Here is a 14,240-nt window from a genome sequence, read left to right on the forward strand (position 1 = left end):
ACAACAGGAGGGTTAACACATTAGTTTGCTTTATCAATGGAGCAGAAGCTGGCGGATTTCAGAGCCAGACGCCAGGCTGCTAAAAAGGATAACAGTGCTGACCTGGAGTGCACAGCAGAGACAGAAATGGAGACATCTAAGACTGACACAAAGGAAACATCAGACAGTCAGGACACAACACAGAGTGAAGAAAACAGAGACTCAACTCTGACTTCTGCAAAAAAGGTGAGACATCTGTCTGTGTTTGAGCACCTGCGTGATTCATATTTGAACAATGCATCAAGTCATATGTTTAGAAACTTGACTTGAACAGGTTTAACTGTAGATGACTACACTTCTCTATTAGATAAATATAAAACAACAGTTTATAAACAACATACATAATATAATGGTAGTATTTCATCTATACTTTAGTATAAAATACCTGATCTTACCTCAGAATCAGTAATACTTTATTAATCCTCAGCGGACACCGGCTCCAGAATCACCTTTAGTTTTTATCAGCTTGGTTTCCACAACACAGCAATAGTACAAAGTTATGTTATTAAAAAAAAGTTATTGGACTTACTAAACATTCTGTTGTGTCTCCCTACAGGACAGCGCTGACTGGATAGCGGACAGTGCTTTTGGGAGGTGGCTGGCTTCGAGACACTTAGTCTTGTCAAACCTCACGTTGCTTAAAGTGCTGCTGTGGCTGGTGCTGCTCGGTCTGTTCGTTGAACTGGAGTTCGGCCTGCCTTTCTTCATCATCTCCCTCTTCTACTGGCTCTATGAAGGACTCCGCAGCCCAGCTGCCCGCGAGCCCGGAGAACTGAGCGCTTACTCCGTCTTCAACCCGGACTGTCAGCCTCTGCTAGGTTCTCTCACTGCAGAGCAGCTGGAGGGAGAGATGGGCTACAGACCTCTGGCCAACAGATGAAGCACTTTGTTTTCTGAAGACGTAAACTTTATCCAGGGAATAAGATCTATGATGTCAGCTCATTTTCTCTGTGTAACACATTCACTTCAGATTGGTCTATTTACAGCTTTACTCCAGATGTAATGCTAAAAAGTGATTGTAATATATGATTATAGATTTAAAATTCATCTATCATTTTTTGACATTCAAACTTAATTTCCTACTGAAAGTTAGTTTGGTTAAAAAAAAAATGGAAATAACATTTCGGTGTGAAAGTTGGAAACAACAGCCTTTATACAGTCACTTAAAAAGATAAGAAAGCTTAATCCACATGAGAAAATTGTTAACTTTTGAATAAATGGTTTCCAAAGTTCAATGCCTGTCTTCACACAACATGGTATAAAAATATAATTCGCAGACTTTTGCCAAACTATGGGTCATCGCACATTGATTTCACCAGGGATGTTTTTTATGTGCAACATGAAATTTTCACATTCATTTAAAATTGAAGATTTTTTTTCTTACAACTCTTCATAGGAAATGTCTTACTAAAGGTGATGGGAATTAGGCTTTAGGGGAACAAGAGTTAAATATCTATTTATGAGGACTTTTGGTGGGGTTCATCCCTTTGTTCCCGGGTCTTGCGTTTACTTTTATTGTAAGAGATGTATAAGAGCAATTTTTGCATTTAAAGATGGAAAGAACAGTGTTTCCAATGCACTTAAATTGTAAAATTGTTCTTATTCAAGTACAAGATAAGAAGGCTGTAGGTTGAATGGGTGAAATAAACTGAGAACATGAAATCCTCCGCTCTTCCTAATGTGTAATCATTACCATCTTTCTCTTTACTGACAGACTCAGTCATATATGTATTAAGAGGATCATTATCAGAGGAGCAAAGAAACCCTGACAATTAAGAAAACCTATAATTTTGAAGACCTCTTTCCGTCTTTTGCTCTCATTTAAAATTGTACAAACACGGCGGTCGCTTGGACCCGGAGTACGACTTTTTCCCCAAAGAGTACATCGTATGTTGATAACGCGAGATGTTTCACTGAAATCTACTTCCGCGTTTGCTTTTAGCTTTTACACCAGTTTCGACTGTTTAGCTTGGAACACAAAGCTGATATATCCTTCTGTTGTCAATATAGTGTATTTATTTTAAAATATTCATGAATGTAAGTTCGTGTTAAAGTCCTCTGTATGCATTAAAACTCATATTCAGCAGACGCTAGCTGTGATAGCTAACTACTTGTCTTCTGATTGGAAAGGTAGATATCCTGACGTTGATTTCAGCTCTTTGGGTAAAAGGTCTTCTGCTCTTCTTGGCTCATCTGCAAAATTCAAGTTGACCAAGTTTGCCGGCTACATCTGCGTGTTCACATCAGTAAGTAACATAGACTGTAAATATTAAGCCAAAACCTTTCTACAACTCTACAAAGCCGACCTAATCATCTTTGATTTCAGTGGTAGCATATCAGCTAATCATATGACTTGCAGGGGGATTGTAGTTTATTCTTACTGTTTGTTCTTTTGAGTTCTGTGACTAACCTACATCCTACCAATGTGGCAGTGTAAGACTTAGAAGAATATTAGACAATACAAGCAAGTGGCAATACAGTTCCCCAGCTGAATGCATTCGTTGCAAACTTGCTGTTAATTTCTAACTTTCTGTAAAACATTCACATAACAGTAGATGTGGAAAAGCAGGTCACATGGTTATAAAGTTTGCGGATCATCTTTTTTGTTGTTGTAGCTCAATCCTAATTTAGGCATCTTTATCGACTCCACAAGTATTCTTCTTTTTTGTTTGTTTGTTTGTTTTTATTCATGATTTTTTGAACGTGTCTGTCCAACCAGTAAAGATGATTGTTTTCTCCATCAGCGATGTCTGGAAGTCCTGCTGTGGTTATGCGGCTGGTGGCATCTGCCTACAATGTTGCTGAAAAGGCCGGCTCCATTGTGAGGAAGGTCCTTCACAGTGGAGAACTTGGCATTGTTGAAAAGGTGGTACTGATGTTGTTTAAACAAATATTTAACTGCTCCTAGTTGGATGAATGAACCAGCATGTACCTATCGCCTGCTGTAACTGTGAATTGACTGCAATGTTTTTCTAATTCATCCATTTCCCCATCAACAGACCGGAGCTAATGATCTGCAGACACTGGCAGACAGACTGGCACAGCAGAGCATTTGTGCATCACTTTCCAGACGTTTCCCCAAAATCACCATCATTGGAGAGGAGGTGAGCGTATTGGAGATTTTTCTTTAGTCAATCAATCAACTCATTAAAGTGTTATCTCGAGACACTTTACAAAAAGCAGGTAAAATACCTTACTCTTTGTCTGTTAACATTACAAAAGAGCAGGTAAAAAGACCTTACTTATTGCTATATTACAAAGACCCGGCCTATCCATCATGAGCACTTTAGCAAAGCAGCAAAAGTTCCAGTGGTTAGTGTGTTGGTAGAAGTAATTCTAGTATCCGTTTTAATTGAAGAAAAGTTCAAGTTCAATGTGCATCACTTGTTTAGGAGCTTCCAGCGGAGGAGATCAAGGAAGATCTCATTGAAAACGGTCACTCAGAGGAAATCCTTCAGAAGACATGTCCAGCAGAGTACAGCGGGCTGAAAGAGGAGGAGGTAACTACCAGAGAATCAGAAATGCAATGAACTTATTGGGATTAGTAATAGAATATAATCTTGTATTGTATATGTATCATACATTCTTAACAGATGTGTAACACGGCTGTATCAATAGAGGAATGTGTGCATGGTGTTGTTGAGTGGTTACACACTGTCTCGTCTTACTGTGTCCACAAACATGTCCTGATTGTTTCTCTCTGAATCTCAGCTCGTTGTTTGGGTTGATCCTCTGGATGGTACAAAGGAATATACTGAAGGTATGCTCTTTACATTCAAAAATCTGCGTTACCTCAACATGCGCGTGGGTGTGTGAATTTAAGTACCCTCGCAACACTTATAGTATGAAGATCAACTTCAACTCATGATGGAGGCTACAAGCTGAAACGTGTCGCTCTAATAAAGTTCATTAACACGATCTCCATACTTCAAGTGTTGATGGAGCTTTTTGACCTCTTCAATCCTTTCACTCTCCATGCACCTGGGAAGTTGGTGCAGTTGTTGCCAGAAAACCTTACCTTGCTTCTCCATTTACGGAACTGCCCGTCAAATTCTTCTGCTTTAAGTGCAGTGTTTTGGCTGATACAGTTCTTCTTCAAGAGAGCCCCGCTACAAATACATTTACCAACAAAGAGACTCCTCCTGCTTCTGATCAGGGCATTGAAGAAACAATCATTATCTGCTCGGTCTGGATTTGCAGCATGTTGCAACACGAGACCCTGAAGCTTTCTTATTAATCATTTATGTGTACAGTCAACAGCAGTGGCACGACGTCGAAGTTCGATCCGTCCTAATGTAAAACAGAAATCAAAAGGTTAAAATCAGGGTGTGCATGGCCCATGTACAGAGGATGTAGTCCTCCAGGGGGGCAACCCGGGTTTGAATCCGACCTGTGACTCCTTTCATGTCATCCCCCCACTCTCTCTCTCGCCCCAATTTCTGATTAAATCCACTGTCCTATCTCTAAAGAAAAGCATCAATAGCACCAAAACCCTTAAAAAAAAGGTTAAAATCAAATCTGTCATTATGACAAGTAACTACATTATAAAGGGACAGAAACTGACTGGGTGTGTTAACAGTGATGTGCATGGCTTCCTGGGAGACAAAGTATTTGGCTAATTATTAAAATGAGATTTGTTGTGAAAGGCTTCTCACACTAGTAATGCAATCTTTATGTCCATAGTGCAGTGAGTACCAGCTGTGGAATTAAGATTTTATATTGATTATCAAAAGCTCTTATGACAGTCATCTGTTCTTCACAAACTACCAATTAAACAGATACTGTAAAGGAGACATGGACTAGTTTGTTGTCCGTTACATATTGAAGTCTTTCTTGTTTGTCAACTGCTAAGGTGCAAAGCAATTAGGCTAATGCACCGAGGTGTCAGAGTCACGTTAAAAAAGTGCACATTACTGTCTGGTCGATCACTGTGGACGAGCCTATTGTTTTGTTTTCTTGATCTGCAGGAAGTTGCCCTCTTATCACAATAAAAGCTTTGTTATATGAAGATGATAAGATAAATGAATCCATTATAATGGAAAAAAAACGAGCATTTTTATCTCAGATCCCAATAAAAAAACAAGTTAAGATCTGGAGAAAACAACCTGAAATGACTCCTCCCTATCACAGGGGAGATGGAGTGAACAAAATGTGTGGATGCATGTTTGCTGAGAGCTTCTGTAAATGTCAGAACAGGACGTAGCCACAGTTTATGTAGTATGAAATCTTTCTTTCTGATTGCTTCAGTTCCTTTTGATTTGTTAGTCTGTCGCTGACTTTTGTGCTTTTAGACTGCGAGGGCTTCAATATCACTTTTCTTTTTTCTTTCCCTTCTTTGTGTGTCCTTGTTTCTGCTGTAAATCTCTCTCTCTCTCTCTTCTCCTGCTGCCCTTAGCATCAAGGTGTCTCCGTCACCAAACTGACGCCCAGATACCGCACAAAGGGTTGGACACCTCTCAAGTTCAAAGCACAGCTCTCTGTATGGGAAGGCAACAGAAAGAAACTGTTATTGTGCACCAACAAGAAAGCAATCTTTGACTTTAAAAACCTACAGCTCTTATAGTCCTTTCCTTACTGCATGTTTTGTTCTTCATTTTAGTCAGACACAAGAGAAACATTTCAGTCTTTTAGTGGCTAACATCCTGCTGTTCTCTGATTTAAGGGCTCCTGGATAATGTCACAGTGCTCATTGGCATCGCATACCGAGGCAGAGCTATTGCAGGCGTCATCAACCAGCCTTTCTACAACTACCAGGTACAGACCGAACGAAACGACCCGCTGTGTGTTTCCTAAATGCTCTGGTTGATCTAGATAGATACTTTATTGATCCCGAGGGAAATTCAAATCTAGACCGTTTCCTCCATCAGCTCGGAGGAGGAGAGGACTTAGGAAGGACCATGTGGGGGATACTGGGATTGGGCGCCTTTGGATTTCAGCTGCAGGAGGTCCCAGGAGACAACCGAATTGTTACCACCACACGTTCTCATAGTAACAAGCTGGTAACGGACTGCGTGGACGCCATGGAGCCCCATGAAGTCATACGAGTGGGTGGTGCAGGAAACAAGGTGAGATGGATTCATGTAGATGGAAATATGTAGTAAAGCTAAAATAACAACATTTCTCTCTCTTTTTAAAAATAATTCATATAAAGTAGAATTATCCCCTTTCTGACAATGTCAACGAAAGATGAAAATGTAGAAACTTTGTCTAAATAAAATTATTTTGTTCAGATTTGTTTTGGGGCTGTTATATAAGAGGAGGGGGGATAGAGCAGGAAATGAGGGAGAGAGAAAGTTGGACATGACGTGTGGACATGGCTTGAATCTGGGCTGCTCGCTCAGAGGCTGTACATTGGATTGGACCTAACCGCTATGCCAGCCAGCGTCCCAAAAGTAGAATTTGTGATAGAACTCCTGTACTGGATTACATTAGATTGCACAGGTGGTCACAATATAATCGATGTACATTAGTTACACTTCAGTCCTACGTTTGTCATTCCGTCAAAGTGGACAGTGGACCTGGCGTTCATTCACAACACAGGAAGTGAAGCTGCTTTAAATCATGACATCATCAGTACACCTGTTGATGAGTTCATTTCTTTGCGTGCAGATCATCCAGCTCGTTGAGGGCAAAGCTTCTGCTTACGTCTTCGCAAGTCCAGGATGCAAGAAGTGGGACACCTGCGCTCCTGAAGCCATTCTGCACGCCGTTGGAGGTAAAATAAGCTTCACTTCTGTCTTAGTAGAAGATGTTAGGAGTGTATTAAAACAAAAATGTACCCCTGTGGACATTTAGAAGGAGTTACTAAACCACACTAACATGTAACCCTGCATGTGAAAACTCAGAGTTAGGCTTTGTTTCCTAGCTTTTCTATAATTTTCCCCTTGATTATTTCATTTCTCATGCAGGTAAACTGACCGACATGCATGGTAATGCATACCGCTACAACGCTGATGTAAAGCACATGAATTCTGCCGGGGTTCTTGCTACACTGCGTAACCACGAGTACTACATCAGCAGAGTGCCAAAGTCAGTGCTGCAAGCCCTCAAGTCTGAGTGAGGTCTATCTGCATCACAAATCACGCTAATGTCTCTCTGTGGTAGAAAGACTGTGACTGTACATGAAGAGAATTCAGTTCTCTAAAATACTTTCAAACCTTCACAGAGATTATGTTCTGTACACACATGCAGAGAAAACTTCTGTGTTAGAATTCAATAAATCTTTTTTTTTTTGTACTTTTAAAATGTTAAATTACTGTAATGTTTGAAAACATGTGATTTTGTTGAAGTGGTCACATCAAACATGCGTCGTTCATCGTTTCTGAACATTAAATCAACCAGAGAGAGCAGGCTCAACAGCACTTCCATTTATTTCACTCGTTTGAAACACTCGTACAAATCTCGAAACATCGTAACATACCGTTTCCAACTTGAAGACCGAATAAGATGAACAAGGCAAAAGGCAAGATTTCAATAAATAAAAATACATCGGTTAACTGTTCGTTTAGTGGGAACAATGTATTATAACTAGCATTATGCCAACAACACACAAAATGCCATCATCTTAACTGGATGAGTTTGACTTCTATATAACGTCGGGCGATGACCTGAAGTGCATTCATGTTCAATGTGAAGACAAACAACTTATGAAAAGTGATTCCTGTACCGTTAGTTAGTTAGTTAGTATCTTCCTCCCTCACACGGACACGTCCTTCCTTTTCTTTTCTTCACACCTGCTGTGACTTTAACACACAAACTCAAAATGCTTCCTGGTGTTTTGGCTCCACTCTTTTTTTTTCTGCTTTACACACAATTTACATCAAAACTGAAAAATGAAACTTTTTACACTGATTATTTGCTCAATGAAATTATGCTCTCGAAGTGATGTGAGGGGTGAAAACCAGTTTGAGAGCTTTTCATGGAAGAGGCTGAAAACACTGATCTGATGTAGAGCATCTACTAAATGTGAACGCCCCATTAAAAGGTACAGCGTTAGGTCGGCTGTGTCCTCTGTTTTTAGCTGGAATAGGCATTTATTCCCTTCTGCATATGAAACGTTTTTTTGAGCAAGTTATTGCACTTGTTTTGTTAAAACCTCAGGATATGTGTACCTCCAAGGAGAGAAAAACATTCTTGAGTCACGGGGAATGTAAAAGCTATGTCCTCTAGTTGGTTGTTGATGGAAAAATATGGTAAAAAGAAACTTAAGCATATTTCACAAAGTTTCAAGAGTTACATGAGAAGATTGATATACATGTCTGTTAAATAGGAAGCGACAGCAAGAAGCTAGCCCACTTTTACTAGCGTCAAGAAATACTGATAAGACTGGCTTCATCTAAGAGTAACAAAAAAAAAAAAAACCTTCAAGAACCTCGAACACCATCTGATGAACGTGTTATAACTTACAGTAAACCTAAGAGAAAGATGGGTACTTACAGAAACAGTCAAACGCAGTGACCTTTGTAAAAGGAGGCTAGCTTTCTGCCCCCGTTTCGAGTCTTTGCCAATGCTAAGCTAAAATTAGCCTGCTCCGAGTGGTAGGTTCATATTTGACAGACGAGAGTTGTCTCGATCTTCTCATCAAACTTTTTGCATGAAAGCAAACAGGAAATGTCAAAGTATTCCCTTTTGCAGAGCACTACTTTAGCAAATATACAAGGGGGGGCAATGGCACTAATAAGGTTGATTACATGAACATTAATCAAGGAGAGACAAGAAACAACTCTTGTCTGAGGGTAAGTATGGATTGTACAACGGCTAGGTCCAAGAACCCGTCTCAATTAACAAGCGAGCATGCATTCACAAAACCACTATGGAAATTGTTACTCTGACAGCAGAGAAGCATTGTATATACATCTTGTCCACTCCACAAGAGGTTTGGTTCTCATATTGCTAAATGGACCGATATTAGAAGTGAGGGCCGAGTTAATACATACCATGGCATGAAAAATATGGAGAAAAGATACCACTCACATGTTCATTAAAAATACCCACAGAACAAGCAAAAAACACTCCTGAAGTTTCTGAAAACACATGAACAAGCTGACCGAGAGAGGGCTGGAGTGTTTGAGGCAGCCTGCAGGGACGTGGGCCAGTGACCCGCCGGGGGAGGGGGGGAGGAGGAGGAGAGTCAGGACCAGCTGCTCACCTCTTTTTAGGGGCCTGAGCTGTGCGTGGAGGGGTCACTGGGCGTCCTACATTCACCCCTCCGTACTGGTACTTGGCTTTTTTTTCTGACGGCTTCAGGATCTAAAAAGAAAGGTTAAAGGTGGTGATCCATACTCAAACACATGAATCATTACTTCATGGTAGGGTAGAAGTAGCCGTAAGTTTTGTACCTGAAAGGAGCACATAAGAGACTCGTCCACACTCATCATGCCGCCCGCGTTGTCAAACTCGCCGCAGTAGTTTGGGGCAGAGAACAGGGTGACCAGCTGTCGCTTGGCAAAGAACTCATAGCCGTCTTCAACAACCTGAGATGAAAACAGAGGATTTTATTATTTATATAGAACTTTCACACTAACTTTGATAACGACTAATCCTTGGAGTCTTCCCGCCCCCCCACAAATTTGGCAAAAATTCACTGTTGTTGTGTGTTTGATTCTTAGTAAGTATTTATTTGTTTTCACTAACAAGAATTTCTGCCTCAGCTTTCAGACGATCAAAGCTGAACCTTTTGAAAACCGCATCCATAATAAGTCGTTTTTCTTGTTGGAATCAGTGTCCTGTGTTTTGTCTAAAGTAATATCTTGAATTTAGCGGTACACGTGTTACCTGATGCGCTCGGCAGATGAGGTCCAGGTCGTGACGGTTGAGAAACTTGCTGACAACGTCGGCCCCAAAAGTGAAGGAAACTCCGCGATCGTTCTCCCCCCAGCCCTGCACGTCTTTGTCGGGGTCTGACCACAGCAGGTCGCACAGGAGGCCTGCAGCAAAGATAAAAGCATGGAGCAGTCAGAAACAAAACAGTAAGAGGAGTAAACATGTTGTGGTGATACTCAGAAACCCTGTTGTGAAGATGTTACACAACGAAGTCACTCAGGGGGGAGTAATGTAGGAGTTTCTTTCTGGCGGCTCTGTGAAATTCTGACCTTCTTTGTCATTTCATTTATTTTTCTGAGACTACAAGATGGGCAAGTCAGACCAATATTTAAGAAATGTGCATGAATTCAATTTTCATTTTGAATTTTCTGTTAATGTTCAGGTAATTGAGCATGCACTAGGGTGTGATGTCATTGTGCCAGATTTAGCCAAGGGGGCTCATTTTCAATTGCAGCCTCAATGAAAAACTTTCAGAAAAAAAAAACACAAAAGAACTTCAGCACAAACTAATTGTAAAATAATAATGACACAACCACGAATACAGACGATAACAGCATGTTTGATCATCTTCTATCTTATAGAGTAAACTTTTATAATGAAGCACTGCACCTGTGTCTGGGACATCAGTGGGTCTCATAATGCGTCGAATCTGTTCCATGGACTGTAGATCAGGTGAGAGCCCTGAGGAATACAGGTTGTTGTGTTAACGGTGACTCACCATACAACAAGATCTTTCTTCATCCTAAAGCAACATGGCGTTGCTTGACTTGCGTGTTGTAATCTGATGTGCTCAAAGTGTTATAAAATGTTCTGAATTGAATGAAATGTACTTTTTACAAAGCTCTAACATGTAACAAATTACTTTACATCACATTCAATAAAACTGCATGTTTCCCTACATAGTCTAAATAATTGTTAAGCAATGTTGTAGGAATATGGACACAAGATCACACACTGATAATCCCCGTACAGAATGATAGCCAACATTCAATACTAAATGCTCATGAATATTTCATTTAAAGTTACATAATCTGATATTCTAAACCCACACACAATCACACATTAATTACACAATGACAGGCATCTTATCCACATTAGTCAGCAGTAAAGCTACATGACAGAAATGTTTCACAAACCTCCATGGCAGCAGAAAATCTTCTCATCAATAATTGCAGCAATGGGCAGACAATTAAAACAGTCTGTGAAGGTCTTCCAGAGCTTTATGTTGAACCTGCGCTTGCCTGAGAAAACAAGAGTAATATTAATGCTACATAAGGATTTTAAGGGAATGTTTCAGATTTGCCTCTCTTTGGTCGAACGCAAAACACTCAGGAGGCAAACTGTTCCTTAACTTACACTCATCATAGAAGCCGTAAATGCGATTGATGGAGGCACACTCGTGGTTCCCCCTGAGCAAGAAGAAGTTTTCTGGGTATTTGATCTTGTAGGCGAGCAGCAGGCAGATGGTTTCCAGCGACTGCTTCCCCCGGTCCACATAGTCCCCCAGGAACAGATAGTTGGCCTCTGGAGGGAAGCCTCCATACTCGAACAGCCTCAGCAAATCTGTGTACTGTCCATGGATATCACCTGGAAGGTATGTACGGCTCATTTCACAACATTGTTGAATCTTAACAGTCTAAATTATTAAAGTGATGAAACATTATATTACTTGAATAAGGAATATATTTAATGTTGCTTTATAATAATGGCTCCATGCTGTAAAATTGTGCTGTAACATACATAACTGTGAGAGGGAAACCACATACCTAAAGGCTGGTTCTTACCATTATTACTACATGTTACCTCATCATCTTACAGCTTCAACAGTCACATGATAAACTAGGACATAGAAATGTAAACCAAAAGAAAGAGGTGTTTTTGTTGATAGGGGCTGTTCTCACCACAAATCTTGAGTGGCGCCTCTAGTTCTAGCAGGATTGGCTGACTGAGGAAAATTTCTCTGGACTTGATGCAGAGTCCTCGCACCTCAGCCTCCGTCATCTGTACCACCTTCCCTGGACGACATCCTCGCACTGGAGATCAAGAGCACAGATTAGTCTTATCCTGACCCAGAAAGATTGTCAGAACACTCAAATGTATATTTAAGGAGTCTGAATAACAGCTGTATAACTGCATTTTCAGGCCTGATTCACAATGACTTTAAAGAAGCTAACTGATGCATAACAATCTAAATCTTTCAAAGACATAAGTGATTCTTTAATGTCAGAGCATGTGTTGCTCTTTCGGCAGTGGTTAGCTCCCACTCTGTTTACAATTGCGTCATGGTGCTTCTATTAAGAAGAGATGGCACTCGCGTTTGCTTTTGAGTTGTTGTGAACTGGCAACAAGTACAGGAATGAACAGCTTGTTGGCTCAGCTGGAAGTTTGTGACTGTGTGAGGGCGGTGTGGTCCGAGCAGGACAAAAAGTCTAATGTCAGCATTGTTTATAAAGAATTAACCACATGCTTGTTTAGTAATGTATTATTAACTTTGGCTGCATGACTGCATGTTGGTGATTAAAGTACCTCAGAGAAGTATCATAATAGCAGACCTTGTGCATTTGTCTAAGTAGCAATAAACAAAAACATAGAATATATTTTAAAAAAAGTAAAAGGTGATATTTACACATACATTTTTTTAAAATTAGATTTTGATGGGGACAGAGGCACTAGGGTTGGAAGGAATTCGCCGCATGACTACACTATTGATGAATTTCAAAATGTCCATATTATGAGGGGTGCAGGTTTTTTTTTTTTTCTTTTTTAAATATCAGCTTTAAAAATGAATTGAAGAGTGAATTTACAAACTATTTAGGCATACAGAAGCAGTGACAAAACAATAAGAAAAACACAATTGCTTGTCTATATCTATGTTCTGTTTTAACTTTTTGCTCGCAACCTTTAGTCCTTTTTTAGAAATGCCCCCCCTCCCCCCCTTCCTCCAAATATTTTTATTGCAGATCTAAATGAATCACACAAATTTGGGATCCAAAACTGAATTTGACCGAAAGGTGACAAGTTTGCCCCCCCCCCCTGTATTACACAGGATTTACCGATGTCCTGCGTAATGGGGGGGGGGGGGGGGTGTGTCCGAGGCGGTAGCTCGAGCAGCTAGCTAAGCTAACTACCTGCCTTTGCCAACGAGAACATTTAACGTTCCTAAGCAACCACCACATTCGACGTTCCTAAGCAACCACCACGTTCGAATGTTCTGACCCGTTCCACAATATTCAGTTTTAATACTCACCGACACCATGATGTGCTTCTAGGCTAGTTTCGTTTTTTACTGGTAAGTTACCCGACCAACTAACTTAACCAAGTTAGCTCTCTATCAGGTGCCGTTATGGGAATTGTTTCTCTTTCAATAAGCATAACTAACTAACAATCAACCACTAATAAAAACAATCTAACTATAATGTACTAGGACATTATTAACGTGCATAGCAACAAGCTTTAGCAACAAGCTTTCAACGCCACGGTTAGCTTAACATTCAGGTGATTCTAGACCATGGAATAAAATGTTAAAATGGAATTTTAACAACTTGTGAAGTTATTAGATGTAAACAAGAACACATAGCTCAGTCGATTTGTTCAATAAGGACCCAGAAAGACCACAAATAACAATGCTATCCTACCTTCCAGCAATCGAGAGATGATGCTGTCAACGTTCAGTTCGCTCTCCGCCATGTTTCTGATGCTCACACAGGCTAGCAGGCTAACAGGCTAACTGAGCCCTGAACACGGGCTGTAAGGCTTAAAGAGGACAGGCCCTCCTATAAGGAGCCAATAAACACAGACTTTAATGTTAAAAGATCACCCAAGTTATCAGCAGCGTCGGATCTAACTAAGTTTTTATTATTATTATTATTATTATTATTATTAGTCATGTACATTAAGTAGCTATTTTAATCTGAGGGCCTTTTCATTTTAGAGGAAACAGGAACTAGGAAACTTAATCTGTTGGCTGAATTTTTCCTGTTTGTCTTTATGTTACAGTTAAACTGAGATCCTGAATTTAAAAGAAACCAGATGGACATGCTCTTGAGCAGGGATGGGCAACTTTTGGTCACGGCAAGGGCCACATTCAATTAATTCTCCCTGCCAAAGGGCCAAATTGTAGTATACAAAAACGATCAATTATGAATCAATTATAAAAAAAAAAAATCAATTATGTCTCAAATTTAACTCAACATATACCAGTGATCAAATATTATTATGGACGTATTTCTGGTTTTCATGATTTCATGGCAGATTTTGTCACATTTTCTTCATGTTTCCAATTCATCGATATGTAAAAATTGACCTGAGGGCCACATTGAGGGTTGATGGGGGCCGCCAGTTGCCCACCCCTGCTCTTGAGTATGAAGATAAATAAAAGG

At 40.1% G+C, this 14,240-nt stretch overlaps 3 protein-coding genes across 5 annotated transcripts; 2 read left to right on the top strand and 1 right to left on the bottom strand.

The window, feature by feature from the left end:
- Nucleotides 1–36: 36 nt before the first annotated feature.
- Nucleotides 37–1,703, top strand: saysd1 (SAYSVFN motif domain containing 1). The gene is made up of 2 exons (XM_061051785.1): nucleotides 37–225; nucleotides 596–1,703. Exons 1-2 carry the CDS (start codon nucleotides 37–39, stop codon nucleotides 917–919), a joined length of 513 nt encoding a protein of 170 aa, XP_060907768.1. The 3' UTR covers nucleotides 920–1,703.
- A 218-nt stretch (nucleotides 1,704–1,921) lies between these two features.
- Nucleotides 1,922–7,395, top strand: bpnt1 (bisphosphate nucleotidase 1). 3 transcript variants are annotated; one of them, XM_061051782.1, is made up of 11 exons: nucleotides 1,922–2,076; nucleotides 2,174–2,285; nucleotides 2,784–2,905; nucleotides 3,039–3,143; nucleotides 3,432–3,539; nucleotides 3,751–3,799; nucleotides 5,435–5,518; nucleotides 5,702–5,793; nucleotides 5,907–6,104; nucleotides 6,649–6,754; nucleotides 6,948–7,395. In XM_061051782.1, exons 3-11 carry the CDS (start codon nucleotides 2,786–2,788, stop codon nucleotides 7,097–7,099), a joined length of 1,014 nt encoding a protein of 337 aa, XP_060907765.1. In that variant the 5' UTR covers nucleotides 1,922–2,076; nucleotides 2,174–2,285; nucleotides 2,784–2,785; the 3' UTR covers nucleotides 7,100–7,395. The 3 variants fall into 3 exon arrangements, with proteins under 3 accessions (XP_060907765.1, XP_060907764.1, XP_060907766.1); XM_061051781.1 differs by having other exon boundaries at nucleotides 1,928–2,076; nucleotides 2,170–2,285; XM_061051783.1 differs by lacking the exon at nucleotides 5,435–5,518 and having other exon boundaries at nucleotides 1,929–2,076; nucleotides 2,170–2,285.
- On the bottom strand, nucleotides 7,392–13,642 carry LOC132984805 (serine/threonine-protein phosphatase PP1-beta catalytic subunit-like). Its single transcript, XM_061051784.1, has 8 exons — nucleotides 13,497–13,642; nucleotides 11,763–11,894; nucleotides 11,218–11,448; nucleotides 10,998–11,102; nucleotides 10,471–10,542; nucleotides 9,814–9,965; nucleotides 9,378–9,512; nucleotides 7,392–9,288 (listed from the first exon to the last, which is right to left on the bottom strand). Exons 1-8 carry the CDS (start codon nucleotides 13,546–13,548, stop codon nucleotides 9,184–9,186), a joined length of 984 nt encoding a protein of 327 aa, XP_060907767.1. The 5' UTR covers nucleotides 13,549–13,642; the 3' UTR covers nucleotides 7,392–9,183.
- Nucleotides 13,643–14,240: the final 598 nt, after the last annotated feature.

This window comes from Labrus mixtus, chromosome 12, assembly GCF_963584025.1.
Source record: "Labrus mixtus chromosome 12, fLabMix1.1, whole genome shotgun sequence".
NCBI classification, from domain to species: Eukaryota; Metazoa; Chordata; class Actinopteri; order Labriformes; family Labridae; genus Labrus; species Labrus mixtus.